The sequence below is a fragment of the Coregonus clupeaformis genome, chromosome 30 (assembly GCF_020615455.1).
Source record: "Coregonus clupeaformis isolate EN_2021a chromosome 30, ASM2061545v1, whole genome shotgun sequence".
In the NCBI taxonomy this organism is placed as follows: Eukaryota; Metazoa; Chordata; class Actinopteri; order Salmoniformes; family Salmonidae; genus Coregonus; species Coregonus clupeaformis.
Genome location: NC_059221.1, coordinates 5,642,569 through 5,662,651, shown reverse-complemented (window position 1 = coordinate 5,662,651; position 20,083 = coordinate 5,642,569). Strand labels below are relative to the sequence as shown.

Sequence of the window (20,083 nt, the reverse complement as noted above, 5' to 3'; positions counted from 1 at the left end):
GGACAGGCTGTCACTCTCCATGTCTGTGAGGGTAGCTTGGTTATTAGATATGAGGGTGGGGGGACTTTTGGAATTAACTGATTTCTCATCAAGTCTGTCTTCTGGTTGAAGTGTAGCAGTTAGAGTGCCATTCTCTTCCAAGGTGTCTGCTAGCTCTTTCAGTGATGTAAACTCATGTACTGTATATAGAGGATAAGTGCAGCTTCTACGCCTTGAATCATTACGGTGCCAGAGTTGTAGGTGTTAATGGTGAAGGGTTGATTATCAGGCTCCTATTCATCAAATACCAAGATCTGTCGACCATTAGTGATTCCTCCCTTTCTGGCATGACCAAAGTGTCTACATGCGGTAGAATAGCAAGCAAGAAGTATGTTCTGTATAGAAGAGCAGGTCAGAGATTGTATTCTTGTCTCTGGGTTTTCCCTTAGCTGCATTTGTTTGTGATGCTGTTTAGAATGTTCAGAGTTCTTTTCTACTGGTAAATCAAATGAAATGGGTCAAGCTCCAGCTAATGTTGCCAATGTTATTTTTAGAACATGTTTTCATTAGAGTTTATTGATTTTCATTCATGTGTACATTGATTTTTAAATAATGCACTTTTTAGCTATGAAATGTGTATTTTAGTGTAATTAACACTGTACACATCAATTACAATGTACCGAATGATTCTACCTCGCCTTTAAGTGCTTTTGTGTCTGTTTGTTTTTTGTTTTTCCTTATCAAGTCCTGTACTGTCTTTTCTCCATAAATCCTCCAAAACAATTCCTCTTTCTGTTGGTTTATCCTCTGTTTTTCCTCATTCTTCTCGTTGTGCATGGAGGAGTCTGAGCATGTCGAAATGACGCATCATATTCAACCTAATTAGTAGGCGATTTTATAGAAAACACACTTGACTCTGTTTTCTCCTACCAAAACATGTGGTCATTCAAGGTTAAATATGTACTAAGACTATAATGGTCAGGGAATACTTACTTTTCCAGGGTCATCTTTAGAGCGAGGCACTTTGAGAAAACACTTGTTCAGGGACAGATTGTGCCGTATTGAGTTCTGGGAGGGATGAGAGAGGGGAGAGAGGGGAGAGAGAGAGAGGAGAGAGGTGAGAGAGAGAAGAGAGGTGAGCGAGGTGAGAGGGGGAGAGAGAGAGAGAGGTGAGAGGGGGGAGAGAGAGGGGGGAGAGAGAGAGGTGAAAGGGGGAGAGAGAGAGAGAGAGAGAGAGAGAGAGAGAGAGAGAGGGGAGAAAGGGGAGGGCTGTTAGACACGTCTTCATCACAGCAACATTACAGCATATCATTTTTCACTTGGTCTGTATGACTAAGACAAGTAAATATTTTACTTCGGGGCACGTTACCAGCCTGCCACACACCCTCCCAGGTACCTGTTAGTTAGGCCTACTAGATGTACCTGCATTCTCTATTTCGCCATGCTCTATTGTTTTCCAGGTCAAGAAAAGTTTAAGAGTATTAGATGGTTGACTATGGAATGGAGACAGTATGTGATTTAGCAGTACTAAACATAAAGCATGCCATGACTAGCATCACTGAATTGAATTGGATTTTGGGTTAAAGAAATATATAAAAAAAATACACTGAGTGTAGAAAACATTAGGAACACCTGCTCTTTCCATGACAGACTGACCTGGTGAAATTGTACATTTACATTTTAGTCATTTAGCAGATGCTCTTATCCAGAGCGACTTACAGGTGAAATATACTTCACCTGTTAAATCCTGTTAAATCCACTTCAAATCAGTGTAGATGAAGTGGAAGAGACAGGTTATAGAAGGATTTTAAAGCCTTGACACAATTGAGACGGGGAGAGGGACATCACTGGGACACCTTAACTACAGGTCTAAGCATTGACAGTGACAGACACATCCTGTATGGATAGGGGGTTGAATACGTGTCACTGCTTCAAAACAGCCAAATACATTAACATTCCATTTGATGGAGCACCACCCCACCCCCTTAGTGGAGAATGGGAAATCTGCTGTTAGTGAAGCCCATTGTGTGAGTGATGGGCACAAAGAGATTCAAGAAGAAGGTGCTTCCGCTGTCCCTGGGGACCTAGCGAGGATCTGTGTGTGGAAGAGATGTCTACAGACCGACAAAAAAAACACACTATAGTGCAGCAAAGCATGTGGTTGGATTTGAACGAATCGGCTGGATTGACAGACTGGGATTGAAAGGAAACTTAGATGGCAGAAACAGAAAGGTTGGCAGAAAGGTTGGCCATGGTGACCGGCTCCTTCCTTCGTGGATTTGTCGACCCAGTCCTCTTTCACCTATCAGTGGTTATACATGGCAAAACCTCATTTTTTTATTGAATCAGATCTACCTACAATCCTCTTCGCTGCATCAAGCATCCTTGACGTCATCTCCCTAACGTCACATCCAGACAAACATATTCTTCCTCCTAACAAAACGAAGACCCAACCGTCATTAGAATAATATAAACTAATTTAATTTTATATAATTTCAGTTTATGTGGCAAAACAAGCAATGTGTAGTGTAGAGAATCATTGTGCAATCTAAACCGCTGTGAAATATATTTTCATTACCCCAAAATATTGTATTTTCAGCAGTTTGAAGCTGGTGTACAAAACCGAAAAGTAAAAGACGCAAAAACAAAACTTTAGAACGGGAAGCATAGAAGTTGCGCACATAGAACATATCTACCTCTTCTTAGACCTGCTTTTGTTAGGATCTAGATTTCTGGTACAAACTCCAGGCGGACACCAAGAAAGCTCAAACTACATTCATTACATCCAACTGGATGCTTCAGTTGAGACCATAAAGATGCAGAGTCACACAGTCTTTTAACTACAATACAGTACAGTACATTGGGTAATGTCACAGTAGGGTGGGCCAGATGGCGGTCTGGCTCAGTCTTCCCTTCTTGAGATACGATTCAGCTGTCTGCATCCTGTTATCCTCACTCCACTCCCTAGCTACGCCGTTGAAAGTCATCTCCTCACTTCCCACAGCAACTGGACAGTAAGTAACTCAACCTCGACCTTATCATAACCCAGACAGGTGGTTTCTATTCATTTCTGCAAAACATCTTCTAACCCCAGATAAATGGCTCATATCCAACCCTTATAAAAATCATTCTTACACCCTTTTGTACTTCCCCTAGGCCTAAATACAATACACATAGATAATTCAACCTAACCCATAACAGGATAATTACTACTGATACGCTAATTATACAAGAAAAGGTGCTCAGGTCATAACGGTCTCCAACACTTTCAATGAGAATGACAGATCTATAACTCACATGTCTATGTGAATTTGGTCGGGTCGCCCAAAAAGTTACATATTGCAGCTTTAAATATTGTTCAATATAATTCAAAACTCTTATTCTCATTTTAAGCCAAAATGATGCAGTGTCGTTAACATTTAACAGGTATGAACTGTACTCAATCAATTATATAAAATGCAAGATGAAGCCTTGCAATTGTGGCATTCCAGACCCTTCTGAAATCAACACCACATTTACATTTACATTTTAGTCATTTAGCAGACGCTCTTATCCAGAGCGACTTACAGTTAGTGAATATATATATATATTTTTTTTATACTGGCCCCCCGTGAGAATCGAACCCACAACCCTGGCGTTGCAAACGCCATGCTCTATCAACTGAGCTACATCCCTGCCGGCCATTCCCTCCACTACCCTGGACGACGCTGGGCCAATTGTGTGCCGCCCATGAGTCTCCCGGTCGCGGCCGGCTGCAACAGAGCCTGGATTCGAACCAGGATCTCTAGTGGCACAGTTAGCACTGCGATGCGGCGCCTTAGACCACTGCGCCACTCAGGAGACTATTCACTGAATAACACCGCTGGGTGAATAGTGAAGGAAATATGACATTGGACTTGTGCCTATCCTCCTGAGAATAGAACTACGGAAATCCCTCACTCTAAATTAAAACTTAAATACAGACTAGTAATACTGATTAATATAAAATATTTGGAAGTGAAATTCAGATTTAACAAACATCTATCTGATCATCTACAGAATTGTCTGTAAAAGCCAAGAAAGGTTGACAGTGGAGCCTAAGGAACAGGTGAGTGGACACACACACCTGGCCAGCAGACAGGAAAGGCATAATTTAACAGGGGATGCTGGAATGCATGTGCCTTTAGAAAGTATTCCCACCCCTTGGCTTTTTCCACATTTAGTTGTGTTACAGCCTGAATTTAAAATTGATTAAATTAAGATTTTGTCTCACTGTCTACACACAATACCCCATAATGTCAAATGGAATTATGTTATGTTTTTAGACATTTTTACAAATTAATTAAAAATGAAAAGCTGAAATGTCTTGTGTTAATAAGTATTCAACCCCTTTGTTATGGCAAGCCTAAATAAGTTCAGGAGTAAAAATCTGCTTAACACGTCGCATACAGTGCATTCGGAGATTATTCAGACCCCTTGACTTTTTACAAATTTAGTTACGTTACACCCTTATTCAATTTAATTCATTTTTTCCCCCTCATCAATCTACACACAATACCCGAAAATGACAAAGCAAAAACAAGTTTTCATAAGTTTTTGCAAATTTATAAAAATCAACAACTGAAATATTACATTTACATAAGTATTCAGACCCTTTACTAAGTACTTTCTTTGAAGCACCTTTGTCAGCGATTACAGCCTCAAGTCTTCTTGGGTATGACGCTTTAAGCTTGGCACACCTGTATTTGGGGAGTTTCTCCCATTCTTCTCTGCAGATCCTCTCAAGCTCTGTCAGGTTGGATGGGGAGCGTTGCTGCACAGCTATTTTCAGGTCTCTTCAGAGATGTTCGATCGGGTTCAAGTCTGGGCTCTGGCTGGGACAATCAATGACATTTAGAGACTTGTCCCGAAGCCACTCCTGCGTTGTCTTGGCTGTGTGCTTAGGGACGTTGTCCTGTTGGAAGGTGAACCTTCACCCCAGTCTGAGGTCCTGAGTGCTCTGGAGCAGGTTTTCATCAAGGATCTCTCTGTACTTTGCTCCGTTCATCTTTCCCTCGATCCTGACTAGTCTCCCAGTCTCCGCAGCTGAAAAACATCCCCACAGCAGTGGTCCTCTGTAGCTCAACTGGTAGAGCACGGTGCTTGTAACGCCAAGGTAGTGGGTTCGATCCCCGGGACCACCCATACACAAAAAAAATGTATGCACGCATGACTGTAAGTCGCTTTGGATAAAAGCGTCTGCTAAATGGCATATTATATTATTATTATTATTATGCTGCCACCACCATGCTTCACCGTAGGGATGGTGCCAGGTTTCCTCCAGACGTGACACTTGGCATTCAGGCCAAATAATTCAATCTTGGTTTCATCAGACCAGAGAATCTTGTTTCTTATGGTCTGAGAGTGGGCTGTCATGTGGCTTTTACTGAGAAGTTGCTTCCATCTGGCCACTCTACCATAAAGGCCTGATGGGTGGAGTGCTGCAGAGATGGTTGTCCTTCTGGAAGGTTCTCCCATCTCCACAGAGGAACTCTAGAGCTCTGTCAGAGTGACCATCGGGTTCTTGCTCACCTCCCTGACCAAGGCCCTTCTCCCCCGATTGCTCAGTTTGGCCGGGCGACCAGCTCTAGGAAGAGTCTTGGTGGTTCCAAACTTCTTCCATTTAAGAATGATGGAGGCCACTGTATTCTTGGGGACCTTCAATGCTGCAGAATTATTTTGGTACCCTTCCCCAGATCTGTGCCTCGACACAATCCTGTCTCGGAGCTCTACGGACAATTCCTTCGACCTCATGGCTTTGTTTTTGCTCTGACATGCACTGTGAACTGTGGGGCCCTATATAGACAGGTGTGTGCCTTTCCTAATCATGTCCAATCAATTGAATTTACCACAGGTTGTAGAAACATCAAGGATGATCAATGGAAACAGGATGCACCTGAGCTCAATTTTGAGTCTCATAGCAAAAGGTTCTGAATACTTATGTAAATAAGGCATCTGTTTTGTATTTTAAATACATCAGCAAAAAATTATAAAAACCAGTTTTTGCTTTGTCATTGGGGGTATTGTGTAGATTGCGGAGGACATTTTTTATTTAATCAATTTTAGAATAAGGCTGTAATGTAACAAAATGTGGAAAAAGTAAAGGGGTCTGAATACTTTCAAGGCACTGTACGTCTGTGTTGCCAGGCAACAGAGAATAAACATAAATAATGAATACAACTCAATAAAACATCCATATTGGAGGTATTACAACTTTTTCAGCGGGGACCCACATTTTTTTTCACCACAAATTCTTGTGACCCCACCACCCAAATCGAATGACAACCTTTAAAAAAAAAAGGTAAATTTTAATTTTCATGTCAACAAATAACCTTCAATTCATTAAACAAGAGAACCAATACATACATTTACTCAATCATTTATTTTTATTTTTTATTATTATCTTTCTCAATAACGTTTGTATATTGTCCCACAAAATAATCTGTACTCTTCATTTTTGGTTCCCCCTACCAAAAATATAAGAAATACATGTTTTATTTTCTTGTTTTATTTTATTTGGCGACCCCACTGCAATTCCCCGATCCCAACTTTGAATACCACTGATATAAACTATTCTATACAAAATATGTATTTTAGATTGTTCAATTTAAACTAGGGGTGTGAACGTTTAAACATTAAAACGAAATTGAATCATGAACGTAATATTTTTAAATCCCTACACATTTTTATTTTTACCACAAAACTACCACTAACAGGTCCTGATCATCATCATAAAGGGAAAACATTTAATAAATAGGCCTACTTAAAGCAACAATGCTGTGACGTTAGTAAAAGGGGATATGCACACTGTAAACCCGAACAGTACTAGTAAATAATTGGATTAAGTTCTGTAAACATAATATATGTGAAAACGTTGTAGTAACATAATTGTTTTAGGTTCCCACAACATGCACCTCACTTTTGATTTTGTGAGACTGGTATTTTTTTATTCACATGAAATGTATCAGAGAGTTTATGTAAACAAGACTTCTGATGATATATTGACAGGCACACATCTGTCAAGTTTGACCTTGATTACATCTGACGTCATATGCGTCGACGTTCAAAGACATGCATGTGGCATTTCAAAATCGTTCCAACATGGCGGACGGTCCCCGTGACAGTGGATACTTTCTTAATGGTAAGAATGTATTAATGATTATTAACTGCATCGTGTATGTATGATTTGTCGAACTTTGAATGGATATCTGTCAAGCTAGCAATCTGGTTAGCTGGCAAGTGCCAGGCAGGGCTAAAGTTAGCTAGTTATCTAGGCGCCAGGTAGGTTAGCTGGCTAGTGCTAAGCTAGCTAACGTTAGATAGTATGATTTGAAAATGCCGGTGGTGGGGAAGTAACGTTAGGTAACGTTGATGATATATAATCAGTTTAAAGTAATTAATGAAAGCTGGAAATTAAATGCAGGCAAGCCAAGCTCTGGGAGCGCACGTGATGTATGAAAGTGACTGGAGTCAGATGTGTCTCTGCTGGAGTGGACTTCACCAGCTACGAACGAATATACGACCTACGAATATAAGTGCGCACTGTCGCCTGGGGGTTCACGCGGTAAATTAATTACTTTGCTTCGATAGATAACAGTAGCTATACATTTTAATGTTGGAACATTATTTGTGTGGTAGCGTTTTTTGGAGAATATATCCATTGTCAAGATCTCTAGCTACCTCATTTGGCGCATGTCTGCAATTGCTGAGTGCAACATGACAGGTGCACAAAATGGCGCAGTCTAAGCTTGATTCAATGGCATGCTGCCTAATTACATTTACATTTACATCATTTAGCAGACGCTCTTATCCAGAGCGACTTACAAATTGGTGGATTCAACTTATGATAGCAAGTGGGAAAACCACTTTTTTCCTTCTTTTTTTTAATGGGGGGGTGGGGGAGGGGGGGTAGAAGGATTACTTTATACTATTCCAGGTATTCCTTAAAGAGGTAGGGTTTCAAGTGTCTCCGGAAGGTGGTCAGTGTCTCCGCTGACCAGGCGTCGTGGGGGAGCTTGTTCCACCATTGGGGTGCCAATAGCTTTGACTGGGCTGAGCGGGAACTGTGCTTCTGTAGAGGTAGGGGAGCTAGCAGGCTAGAGGTGGATGAACGTAGTGCCCTCGTTTGGGTGTAGGGTCTGATCAGAGCCTGAAGATAAGGAGGTGCCGTTCCCCTCACAGCTCCGTAGGCAAGCACCATGGTCTTGTAGTAGATGCGAGCCTCAACTGGAAGCCAGTGGAGTGTGCGGAGGAGTGGGGTGACATGAGAGAACTTGGGAAGGTCGAACACCAGACGGGCTGCAGCGTTCTGGATAAGTTGTAGGGGTTTAATGGCACAGGCAGGGACCCCAGCCAACAGCGAGTTGCAGTAATCCAGACGGGAGATGACAAGTGCCTGGATTAGGTCCTGTGCCGCTTTCTGTGTAAGGTAGGGTCATACTCTGCGAATGTTGTAGAGCATGACCGCTTTGATGTTAGCAGAGAACGACAGGGTGTTGTCCAGGGTCACGCCAAGGCTCTTTGCACTCTGGGAGGAGGACACAATGGAGTTGTCAATTACAATGCAGTACTTAGATTTTTGAAAGTTAAAACGAATTCTGAATTAGGTATGTACTATTCAAATAACATATGCTTATTTTCTGACATTGATATTTGGCTTGGGTGTGAAACATAAATATTTTCTGTAATTCTCTGAAAGAACAGTAGTAGGCCTACATACTTTGACGTAAAGACTAGTTTCCAACCCTAAGAATGTTACCACTACAAATTGTAATACTAATTCTTTATTGATACATTCTCTCTACAGGATCTTGGTGCGCTAGACAGAAGGCCAGTAGTTAAAGGTAAGCTTAGGTTGAAATGACCTGAGATGGACAACATAATATGTTTTTGTCAGTTGGAGTCAGTGGGGGCTGCCTCAGTTCAGCAAAATTGCTCAGATATATCTTGTGAATAACAATGTTTATTTTATCTGCAGTCACTTTGAGTCATGGTATGTAGAACATCTTCATTCCTACGACCTATCATCTACACAAGTTAGCCTGTCTGTCCAATTGCAATCTGAGCTCAACGACACTGTCACCCTTTCTGCATACAACATTGTTGGCCAGCTGCTGTTGACCCCAAGAGGTTCATTCGAGTGAGACAGAGTTGAAAATGTTATGGTGAGTCATTATTTGTTATGTACCTAGTGTTACCATTTGTATTGTTTTGATAGTCCAAGTGCAACCTCTCAATGTTGTATTCTTCCTCAGCAATGGCAGCTGCAGCTCCTCAAGCATGATACTTTGCGTTGTTGATGCTGACCATACAAGGAAGATAAACCTAAGTTCCAGCATATGTTGATGACTTGATAAACATTTTGAAGGACAAGTTTGAGTTTGACGACGACCTCCGCTTGCTGTATGATGACCCTGACTTTGACTGACAACTTACCTGCTTGATGGACATTGAGGAGTTGCAACAAAAGGCACCACTGCACCTTATAGTGGAAGGGGGAGATACAAGTTCTACAGCTCTTGTTATGAAACACCCCTGTCAGAAAGAGGCAGGATCTGACACTGGGTGGAATGGATGGAAGAACAGCATCAAATTCAAGATGGGTAACTACAGAACCAAGTTGAGGAGCGCAGGATGCCAGGAGGTCTCCGTAAACACAGGAAAAAGAAGAAGAAGCAATTCAGAGAATGAACCACCGCACTCAAACATAAAGCTGGCTGAAGTTAACTTTCTGCCACACTCCCCCCTTGGACAGGACGTGGGGAGTCTTGAAACGCTGAAGCAGGAAATGGTCCAAGAACTTCAGAAGATGGAAAGGAACTTACCCCTGATCGATAGGAAGATGCAGACCACATTCGCCCTGCGGCGCCAGGGTATAGTCACCGACACTCCAACTGTAAAGGAGTTCCTTGATCTCTGGCCTGCTCTGCGCACGGAGACGCAGATAAAACTGCAATGCTGTTTTTACACAAATTTGACCTGCTTTAATATATTAGTTATACTGCATTAAATTGTGATACTGTGTTCCAAACTTGTGATAACTTCTAAATACTGTCCTTTGTTGTCTTTCTATTCCAAATGTACAGTACCAGTCAAACGTTTGGACACACCTACTCATTCAAGGGGTTTTCTTTATTTTTTCTATTTCCTACATTGTATAATAATAGTGAAGACATCAAAACTATGAAATAACACATATGGAATCATGTAGTAACCAAAAAAGTGTTAAACAAATCTAAATATATTTTATATTTGAGATTCTTCAAATAGCCTCCCTTTGCCTTGATGACAGCTTTGCACACTCTTGGCATTCTCTCAACCAGCTTCATGAGGAATGCTTTTCCAACAGTCTTGAAGGAGTTCCCACATATGCTGAGCACTTGTTGGCTGCTTTTCCTTCACTCTGCAGTCCAACTCATCCCAAACCATCTCAATTCGGTTGAGGTCGGGTGATTGTGGAGGCTAGGTCATCTGATGCAGCACTCCATCACTCTCCTTGGTCAAATAGCCATTACACAGCCTGGAGGTGTGTTTTGGGTCATTGTCCTGTTGAAAAACAAATGATAGTCCCACTAAGAGCAAACCAGATGGGATGGCGTATCGCTGTAGAATGCTGTGGTATCCATGGTGGTTAAGTGTGCCTTGAATTCTAAATAAATCACAGACAGTGTCACCAGCAAAGCACCCCCACACACTAACACCTCCTCCTCCATGATTTACGGTGGGAACTACACATGCGGAGATCATCCGTTCACACACTCCGCGTCTCACAAAGACACGGCGGTTTGAACCAAAAATCTCAAATTTGGACTCCAGAACAAAGGACAAATTTCCACCGGTCTAATGTCCATTGCTTGTGTTTCTTGGCCCAAGCAGGTCTCTTCTTCTTATTGATGTCCTTTAGTAGTGGTTTCTTTGCAGCAATTCGACCATGAAGGCCTGATTCACACAGTCCCCTCTGAACAGTTGATGTTGAGATGTGTCTGTTACTTGAACTCTGTGAAGCACTTATTTGGGCTGCAATATCTGAGGCTGGTAAATTTTCCGTATCGACTGACCTTCATGTCTTAAAGTAATGATGGACTGTCGTGTCTCTTTGCTTATTTGAGCTGTTCTTTCCATAATATGGACTTGGGCTTTTACCAAATAGGGCTATCTTCAGTATACCCCCCCCCCCCTTGTCACAACAGAACTGATTGGCTCAAACGCATTAAGACGGAAAGAAATTCCACAAATTAACTTTTAACAAGGCACACCTGTTAATTGAAATGCATTCCATGTGACTACCTCATGAAGATAGTTGAGAGAATGCCAAGAGTGTGCAAAGCTGTCATCAAGGCAAAGGGAGGCTATTTGAAGAATCTCAAATATAAAATATATTTTGATTTATTTAACACTTTTGGTTACTACATGATTCCATGTGTTATTTCATAGTTTTGAGGTCTTCACTATTATTCTACAATGTAGAAAATAGTAAAAAATAAAGAAAAACCCTTGAATGAGTAGGTGTGTCCAAACTTTTGACTGGTACTGTATATATAAAAGTACATATTAGGGCTGGCAATTGCCAGGGACCTCACGATACGATATCACAATACTTAGGTACCGATACGATATGTATTGTGATTCTCACGATTCTATATGTTTTTGATACTGTGATTTTATTGTGATTCGATGTTCCAAACATATTGCTCACCATATGTCTGCTGCACAGGGAAACGAGAGCCATGAGAAAACAAGTTTTGATCAGCCATGGAAATAGTGCTGAAAACAAATTGGCTCCATATTTAAAAAGACGATGCAGACCAAGCTATGAAGGAAAAATACTGGAGTTTTGGTGCAGGTACAGCAAACTAGCGCAAAAATAATATTGTGATATTGTCAAAACTATAAATAGTCAAAAATAATATCCCAATATGTAACTGTATCGATTTTTTCCTCTTCCACTAGTATTTATGCAGGTATGCATGTAAACACATGGTATGTCATAATAGCTCATAGTGACATGAAACTAAACACACTTTTATTACCGCCCCAGCAGAGCACCTCTTTCCATAACAGCTGGTATCAAACGAGCAGTTGAGATCCCAAATGGCACACGCATCCCATGTCCTGCTGCCTCATACCATGTGGACGTGTTATGACCTTGACGAGTTATCAGATTACACTCAGTGTATCCTGTCACTAATGTGCTTGTGTTGGTTTCAACCCAGCCTCTCCTGCCTGCGCATCCACATTATCATACAAAGCAAACGCGTGCTTGGGCTGATACCCATCTCCTCTAGCTGAGCCGCACCACTGTAATCTGTAGACTGTACATGTATGCCTACCTGAGTGGGAGTGTCTCTTACTCACTGTGAGTGAGTGTGTGTGTGAGTGTGTGTGTGTGAGTGTGCATGCTTACGTGTTTGTGTGTGTGTGTGTTGTACAAGCTCTTTTAGTTGTACATCATCAGTATATTCTCAAAATCAAATAATCCAGAGACTGCTTGGGCTCCATGTCTGTCTCCCACTGTGTGCAGCTGATAGTAGTCACCTTGACTGTAATGAATTCGCTCACGTTCCCTTTGATGCAGATTACCGTTTCAACCACAGCATCTGCACTGGGCCAGGTACATCTGGGAGTACATTTTTACAGTTTGAGGATGAGCAGTGGGCCTATTAGTCCTTGGGCCAGATTATACTGTATATTTCATTATCTGGTCGTCTGGAGTCGACGAGATTTACATGCACAATACAGCATTCCTGTATTCCTAGGATGTCTAGTAAGTTAGTTCCTTAAAGGGATAGTCCAACGTTAATCACACCCTTCATGCGTTCAAAAGAAAATGCAGCCGTCAATCCCAAACGAATGGGAAAGATGAGCACCACCTAATGCCATGCAGTCTAACAAACTGATTCTTAAGTAAACCAACCCTTTAATGCACCCCAAATGCTCCCTCACACTTCCATTCCTCTATTTCCACCCCTTACCTTCCAGCCGCTGCCTGCCTCCAGGTAGTAGGGGAAGTTGTCGCAGATCCACTGGTAGATCTCGCTGAGGGTCATCCTCTTGTGTGGTGAGCCGTTAATGGCAAAGGTGATGAGGCTGGCGTAGCTGTAGGGTGGCTTGCCGTCCCGGTGCCGGGCTGCCTCCTCCTGGTCCAGTGTGGTGCCCGGGTACAGCGGGGCACTCTTCTTGCCCGGCCCGTGGCCATGATGCCCGCGGGGGTGGTGGTGGTGCCCTGCGTCGGACTTCTGGATGGCCGCCCGCATGGTGAGCTGAGGAAGCCAGTCCATGGAGGTCAGGCTGCTCCCTAGTTCAGAGGTCATGGTGGTGGTGGTGAAGGGTTGTGGGAGTTGGGAGGGGAGTGACTCAGGGGCAGGGGGATGCTCTCCTTTGGCTCACTGGATTGCTGTTGCACAGCGGTCCCGGGTGAATTCTGGAAGAAAAGGAGAATGTTTGCTATACAACTGCTCATTTTGATGGAACAAACTGCATAACAGATATGTTGTTTTTGATCATAGCCAAAAATGACAGTATTGGGTGGATAAAGGAGAACACTAGAATAAACGTACAGATACATGGTTTGAAGCTGACTGGGCTACGGATGAATAGATGTGTCAGGATATAGATTTCGTTCTTTATGTTATTATTTTCATGGAATGGTCCAGATTTCAGCACAGCAAATACTGTGTCTGGCATAGCCTCCCTCAATTTAAAGATGCACTACAAGGCAAATTGGCCAGTGTTAACAAGTGTTCATTTTCTTGGTGTTACATTTTTAGTGTTAAGAGGTGTTGATTTAAGAGTTGTTTTTACACCCTCTCCCAGGTGAGAGGTTGGGCGGTGGCACTGAGCAGGGTTGATTGAGCTCCCGGTGTTAACTTGAAACTTCCTTTTCATCTAATTGCCGACGGTGCAAGGGCAGCTGGAATTGCGCAGCATTGAAAGGTAAGTAATATGTTCATTGTTTAATAAGTTAGCTGGTGGCCAAACTTCTTATATCGGCTAAGTGAATGGTTGAGATCTTTGTTTGTAGATATAGCTACATCTGCAAAATTTAGATTTAAAGGTTGCTAGCTAGCTAACGTGGTTAGTTAACATTAGCGCTAGATTAATAAGCTAAATGTTGGCGGGAACTTTGTCTCAACTTCGTTATTTCGCTAAAATTAGCAAACTATTCGATTTGAGAAAATGAATCGAAATCCAAAAGGATCAGAGTTAGGCTGTACCGTTAGGTGATTTCAAACATGTGCGTGTTGAGTTCACGAGGCCAACTAAAATGTGTGGTGCAGCAGGTGCATGGTGTTAATTGGGGTGTGGCCTAGTGTGATCAATTTGAGCCTCATTTGGTGCAGCATGTAACTAGCCAGGAAGTGAAGGTAACAACATCGCTAATATCTACTCATTTGTTCTTCAAAACGCATATAACTAAGAATGTTTGTCTGGCCAAAAATGGTTAGATAGCTAGCTAGATAGCTAGCTACAACACCGACCTCAACATCTTGTAACTTAGCGCTAACGTTAGCTAACTAGTGCACCTGGCCAGGTGTGTTAGGGTTGTCCTCTGTCATTTAAATGAACATGTCTATGGTGTGTGCTTGTTGTTGATCACAGATCAGACATTGTGTTCAAGCCAATATGGCTTGAAATGTATTGGCCAGTTTCTTTCCTATAGATTTGAGTGGTGGTGGTAACTGTTTGTAGCTAGTTAGATAGCTAGCTAGCTTGATTGATTTCACTGGAATATTGCCTTGCCAAGCCCCAGATCCGCAGGCATTCAGACACCTGTTACATCATTAAAGTGGCATTTGGAACAAATGGTTGATCCACTGCAGGGAAGACGAAGGGGAGAGGGTATAAGGGGGCATTGTGTGTGATTGTTTCTATATGTACGGCTACACCATAAAATGTTTGCAACCAAATTTAACTTAAATATGACATTGTGTGTAATTGCATTTTGCAGGAGTGCAGTGTAACCCGTAGGTGAAGGTCCAATACCAGAAATGCAAGAAGTTCATGAAGTTGCAGCCTGGGTTCTCTTATGGAGATTTAATCAATCAAGGTGAACTGTCTGATGTATTTTCTTAAATTGAACCCTTGGGCTTGATTTGGGTCAGACCCATTCGGTTGCCCCCTAAGTGGCTTATCTCCCTGTATTCTGATTAGTCTCTCTTTTTTGAAGTCCAAAATATGTTTGGACTGCCCTCTGTAGCACAAATACACATTTTTGATGATTCCCAAACTGAGGTGGAGGAGGATGTCCTGCTGGACCTGATTGAGGCCAATCCAGACCTGTGTCTCACAATCAAAGATCTTTGATGAAGGTATCTTTCTATAGTCTCACATAATGATATCAAATAACATGAATGTATAGATTGATTTCTTTGATCCATTGTGCTCAGACTTTTCTCCTGCAGGCTGTTCGACACCTAGTTCGTGCACAGACACATTATCCCTCTCGTCAAGTGATTTAGACCTGAGATCTCCAGAAAGACCGTCTAAAAAGGCCAACACAACCTTAGGAGATGAGGCCATCGACTCCGCAGCAGCAAAAGAGGTATAATGATAACTGATATTGGATGTTGATAATCCCATTTCTGTGTTTGCTCCTCATGGAGATTCAGACAGCATAAACCAACCCTAAATTGTTTAAGTTTTCTCTTGTCTTAATAGATGGTCCGTGATGCCCTGACTAGTAGACCTGGTGGGCAAGACGTATTAAAAGAGTACCAGACAACCTAAACATTGGACCACAGAACCAGGAGAGAACTTCCATCTTAGTCAGCTTCTCATTAGCCAATCTGGCCACAAACAATGGATCAAAACATTCAAACTATACATTGTTATTTTGCATCATTGAGACTGTAGAAAGATACAGTACCTTCATCAACAAAACTTTGGTTAAACATATTTGGCAGTATAATTTACTGTTTTTGAGCAGGAGGCTTCCCACTCGTCAACAGAGAGAACGTTATCCTCTTGGAATTGTGACCCTATTTACTTCATTAAGATCCCTTAATATTTTGACACTTGTTCTGTGGACTGAAAGGGGCATCAAACAGTCATAGAATCAAGTCTAAAAATAATAACCATTTGACTACCAGGTTGGTCACCTTTTCCCACATCAAAGGAACACTTCTATGATCCTGACACGGGCAAAGGATATCTGAATTATCGCCTGAAGACGGTATCAATGAAGACCTCACGTCGACCCATCAAGAAGAGTATTTCACCCCAGTCGGGAGGCCCAACCCATAGGAGGAAGACTGACCTGGACCACCAGCTTGTTGGTGATGCCTGCAAGGAGGCCATATCATTCGTTGTCCACTCGCCCAATGAAAAACAAATCTATCAGAAGATGAAGGAGGTGTTCCAGTATCACCAGGAGCTAGTGTATAGTCCAGACAGAAGCACAGATGTCCTCATAGTCCTTCCCAGGTTTCTGGACGTCAAAGGATTGGTGAGTGATGTAGTATGTCTTGGAATCAGAACTACAGGCTATTTTTCTGATTGAGACATGATTGTGTGTTGGTCATGAAGTTGAGTTGATCCACTTTGTTTTAGGCGAATCAGGACTTTTTGCTGATGTTCGACGATGAAACATCCTCTAAGCTCCTTGAAAAGTGGGACACTGTATTGAAGCCTAAAGTCATCCAACTGGCAAAATCCCTGATTACGACCACCGATTTGCGTCACCTCCTGAAGTCCGCAGAAAAACGGACAGAGAATGACATAGAAACCAGTAAGTGGATTCTCTCGTGGGTAGTGCAATGTTTCAAACTCAGCTATATTATTTTATGTGATTTGGGGTGTTTGCCTTTTCTTGCCCTCAGACTGGGACAATTATATGTCCTCCCTGCTGCTGCTGCTTCATCTCCTCCCACCACCAGCAGGCGGGAAGAGGACCAAGATCAGTGCCAGTGATGCTGTGGGCAGACTAGTACACTTTCATAAGGTAAGATGATACAGTAATTGTTGTGTAATTTCTTTTTTGGGTTGTCTCTTCATGATCTTAACATGTGGATAGTGACTTAAAAAGACCCTTTGTGTGTTGCAGTCATTCTGCAGCATTGAAGACCATCTTGATAGGAGCCATGGTCGACAGCCATACCTCCATGCCGTCGGAAGAAGACGGAGCAAGATTGACAACTACTACATTGTGGTGGACAAGAGGCTTGTTCCCTGCCAGGCAACTAGTGGTCTGTGTGCGTTTGATGAACTGTTCAAAGCCCACTTTGTCTTTAACCTGACGTATGATGATACTCTTGTCAACTTCTACACATTTGTGCAGACAACCATCTACAACATTGATGTAGGCAAAACAAGAGAGGCCCCTAGCATGATAGAGTTGAGGACAAAACGTCTTAACTAGATAAATGTATGTTACGGTGCTTTTGTTGTCAAGCGTTGCACAGAAACAGCCAGTCATTGATTTCTCATTTGAGAATTGAGCATAGCTTCTATCCCTCCACCAAGTTTAGATTGGTCTGTGCTCAAGATAGTTTTAGACGGCAGTTTTCAACGTACTCAGGTTTCAGAAAACATTTGAATAGTGTTCATAAGGATATTGGTCAAGTAGTTGATGCATTGAGCTTAGAAGGGCCCTCTCATGTTGCTGATTTTACAGTCCAGTTAGAAGCTCAACAAATGGGTGGTGACGCTGGTGTCCCACATGATAACACTCAGTGATTGTTGGAGAAGAATGGACAGTCTTGCTAAAGATACGTGTGCCAAGTTGCAAGCTAGTGGTGGTGCAAATAGTGTTGTGTCAACAGTAGTGTGTGATTTAGAAGAGCTTACTACCGGTCTGCACTCCCAAATTAAACAAGAAGTTCTGTCAGTTATGCCTATGGATAAGCCCCTCTACATCTACTGTAAATTATAGTTTTGAGAACTTTGAAAACTCATTTGCCAGTTTTAACACAGAAACCAAGAGAAAAAAGTACTTCAACCAAAAATGGGGTGTTGTGGAGCGAGTAGAAGTAGTGTTGGGAGTTAGATATGATAGCAGGCGAAATAAACAAACAGGCATGTATGATCAAGTCCCAGTGAAAGACACTTTTGTATATATTCCTATACTGGAAACATTGACGTTCATGTGTCGCAATTCTGAAATCTGTAAGTTATTGGAAAATGCACCTAGGGATATATCTGTTGAAGACACTTACGAAGACTTTTGTGATGGAAGTTACTTTAAAACTCATCCCTTGTTCTCAAAACATAGAAATGCGTTACAGATCCAATTGTACTATGATGACTTTGAAACTGCCAACCCGCTTGAATCCAAGTGTAGTGTTCCACAAGACAGGCGCCATTTATTTTGTCCTCAGGAATCTGCCACCCAAGTTTAACTCTGCTGTGATTAATATTTATTTAGTGTCATTATTTCATTATCAAGATCTAAAGAAATATGGCTTTGATGCCATTCTAGAGCCCTTGGTTAATGATGTAAAAAAACTGGAGAGTGATGGTGTAAATTTGCCTTTTTCAACTGATAGGGTTTATGGCACTATCTGCCAAATAACTGGAGACAATTTGGGGATGCACGCAGTCCTTGGTTTCACAGAGTCCTTCAGTGGTCATTACTTTTGCCGGTTCTGTTTGATAGAAAAGTATATTGCTCAGACGTTTTACAGTGAGGATGACCCTAAGATTGTCTTGCGTGGTAAAGTTTCATTTGAAATGCATTTGAATCAGTTGCAATCACGCCTGTGATGCACCAATTTCATTCTGATGCGCCTGTGATGCACTGTTTTCACTTTGGCCTAAATAAATGAAACAAAGCAGAGTCACTACTTTTGTAAATAATCCTTTAATGCTCCTTTTTAAGTCACCTAAAACTTGCAGGCTTGATATATGAGTGGGAGAGAACCAGACAAAAAATGGTTATTTCCTAGCGTGAAAATTTGGTACTTCTTGGTGTCAATTCAGTTACAGGATGCATTCTCTAGAGTTGATCCTCAACACTGAAAGGTGTTGCTGCTTAATACTGAGGGTGTTGAAAACACTCCCATGGGTTATTTGAACAACATCTGAAGTGTTATATTTTAACAATCCAAGTGTTTAAATATGAACACTACCAAAAGTGTTAAATTAACACCGATGAGAGTGGCCCTATATAAACACTGGGCGGCAGGTAGCTTAGTGGTTAAGAGCGTTGTGCCAGTAACCGAAAGGTCGCTGGTTCTAATCCCAGAGCCGACTAGGTGAAAAAATCTGTCGATGTGCCCTTGAGCAAGGCACTTAACCCTAATTGCTCCTGTAAGTCGCTCTGGATAAGAGCGTCTGTAAAATGTAAAAATGTGTTAAAATTAACATTTTCAAATTTGCTGCGTATGCTAAATCTCTGCCATGTCCTGGTTGCTACAATTCTAATAGTTCTCCAAATTTCAGTTTGTGACTAAACAAGCAAGTATAGTGTAGCGAATCATTGTACCCTGTGAAATATATTTTTCATAACCAAAAAATATTGTATTTTTAGCTGTTTGAAGCTGATGTACAAAAACAAAAGTAAAAGATGCAAAAACTAAACTTAAGAACGAGAAGCATAGAAATAGCGCACATAGAACAGATCTACCTTTCTTTTTAGACTTGCTTTCAACGAGAATGACAGATATAAGTTACAATTCTATGTAAATGTGGTCGCGTCGGCCAAAAAGTTACATATTGCTGCTTAAAAATATATATTTTATATAGCCTAGCAACTGTTTCCTCTCTCTAAACTTCACTCAAACCTGTACAATTGACCATAAAAAACTAAGATGGCAGCAAAAAATATTATTTGGTGTAAAATTCTTACTCTTTTAGTTTCTTTCCAGCTCTCCTCTGGCCCAAGCATCTGTAGAATGTACTGTACCCAAAGGTAGAGTAGTCCTTCTATGGTGCATATTCAGGCTCCAATGCAGTAAAACAGAAAGCACACAAGAAGGTGAGTTTGTCAAGTCCTGGCTGACAACACTCATTAGCGAAACATCACAATAAAAAAGGCCTTTGGAATATCACAAAGCCACCCACCACAACAGCAACAATTTTCCTCAGAGTTCTGTCTATCCAGCTTCCCTCTGTCATTCTCACTCCAACAAAGTGGAAATGGCAACTCGAT

The 20,083-nt window shown here is 41.7% G+C and overlaps 2 protein-coding genes and 2 long non-coding RNA genes across 5 annotated transcripts in view; 3 read left to right on the top strand and 1 right to left on the bottom strand.

The window, feature by feature from the left end:
* The window catches only part of LOC121545947 (forkhead box protein J3), a 92,720-nt gene that overhangs the window by 44,852 nt on the left and 27,785 nt on the right, over positions 1 to 20,083 (bottom strand). The window contains exons 2-3 of the mRNA XM_041856891.2: positions 12,969 to 13,417; positions 973 to 1,047 (exon numbers count right to left, since the gene is read on the bottom strand). Of these exons, the coding sequence (XP_041712825.1) occupies positions 973 to 1,047; positions 12,969 to 13,307 (414 nt within the window). The 5' untranslated portion in view covers positions 13,308 to 13,417. The remainder of the gene's footprint in view (positions 1 to 972; positions 1,048 to 12,968; positions 13,418 to 20,083) is intronic.
* LOC123482289 lies at positions 8,803 to 9,969 on the top strand. Its single transcript, XR_006657650.1, has 3 exons — positions 8,803 to 8,840; positions 8,975 to 9,161; positions 9,252 to 9,969. It is a non-coding gene; the product is annotated as an uncharacterized LOC123482289 (long non-coding RNA).
* LOC121545948 lies at positions 13,415 to 15,761 on the top strand. Of its 2 annotated transcripts, none has more exons than XR_005996310.2 (5): positions 13,415 to 13,929; positions 14,945 to 15,043; positions 15,164 to 15,305; positions 15,399 to 15,538; positions 15,655 to 15,761. It is a non-coding gene; the product is annotated as an uncharacterized LOC121545948 (long non-coding RNA). The 2 variants fall into 2 exon arrangements; XR_005996309.2 differs by having other exon boundaries at positions 15,384 to 15,538.
* LOC123482288 lies at positions 15,861 to 18,734 on the top strand. Its single transcript, XM_045209413.1, has 4 exons — positions 15,861 to 16,441; positions 16,546 to 16,723; positions 16,815 to 16,936; positions 17,039 to 18,734. The coding sequence occupies exons 1-4, from the start codon at positions 16,175 to 16,177 to the stop codon at positions 17,351 to 17,353; spliced, it is 882 nt and encodes a 293-aa protein (XP_045065348.1). The 5' UTR covers positions 15,861 to 16,174; the 3' UTR covers positions 17,354 to 18,734.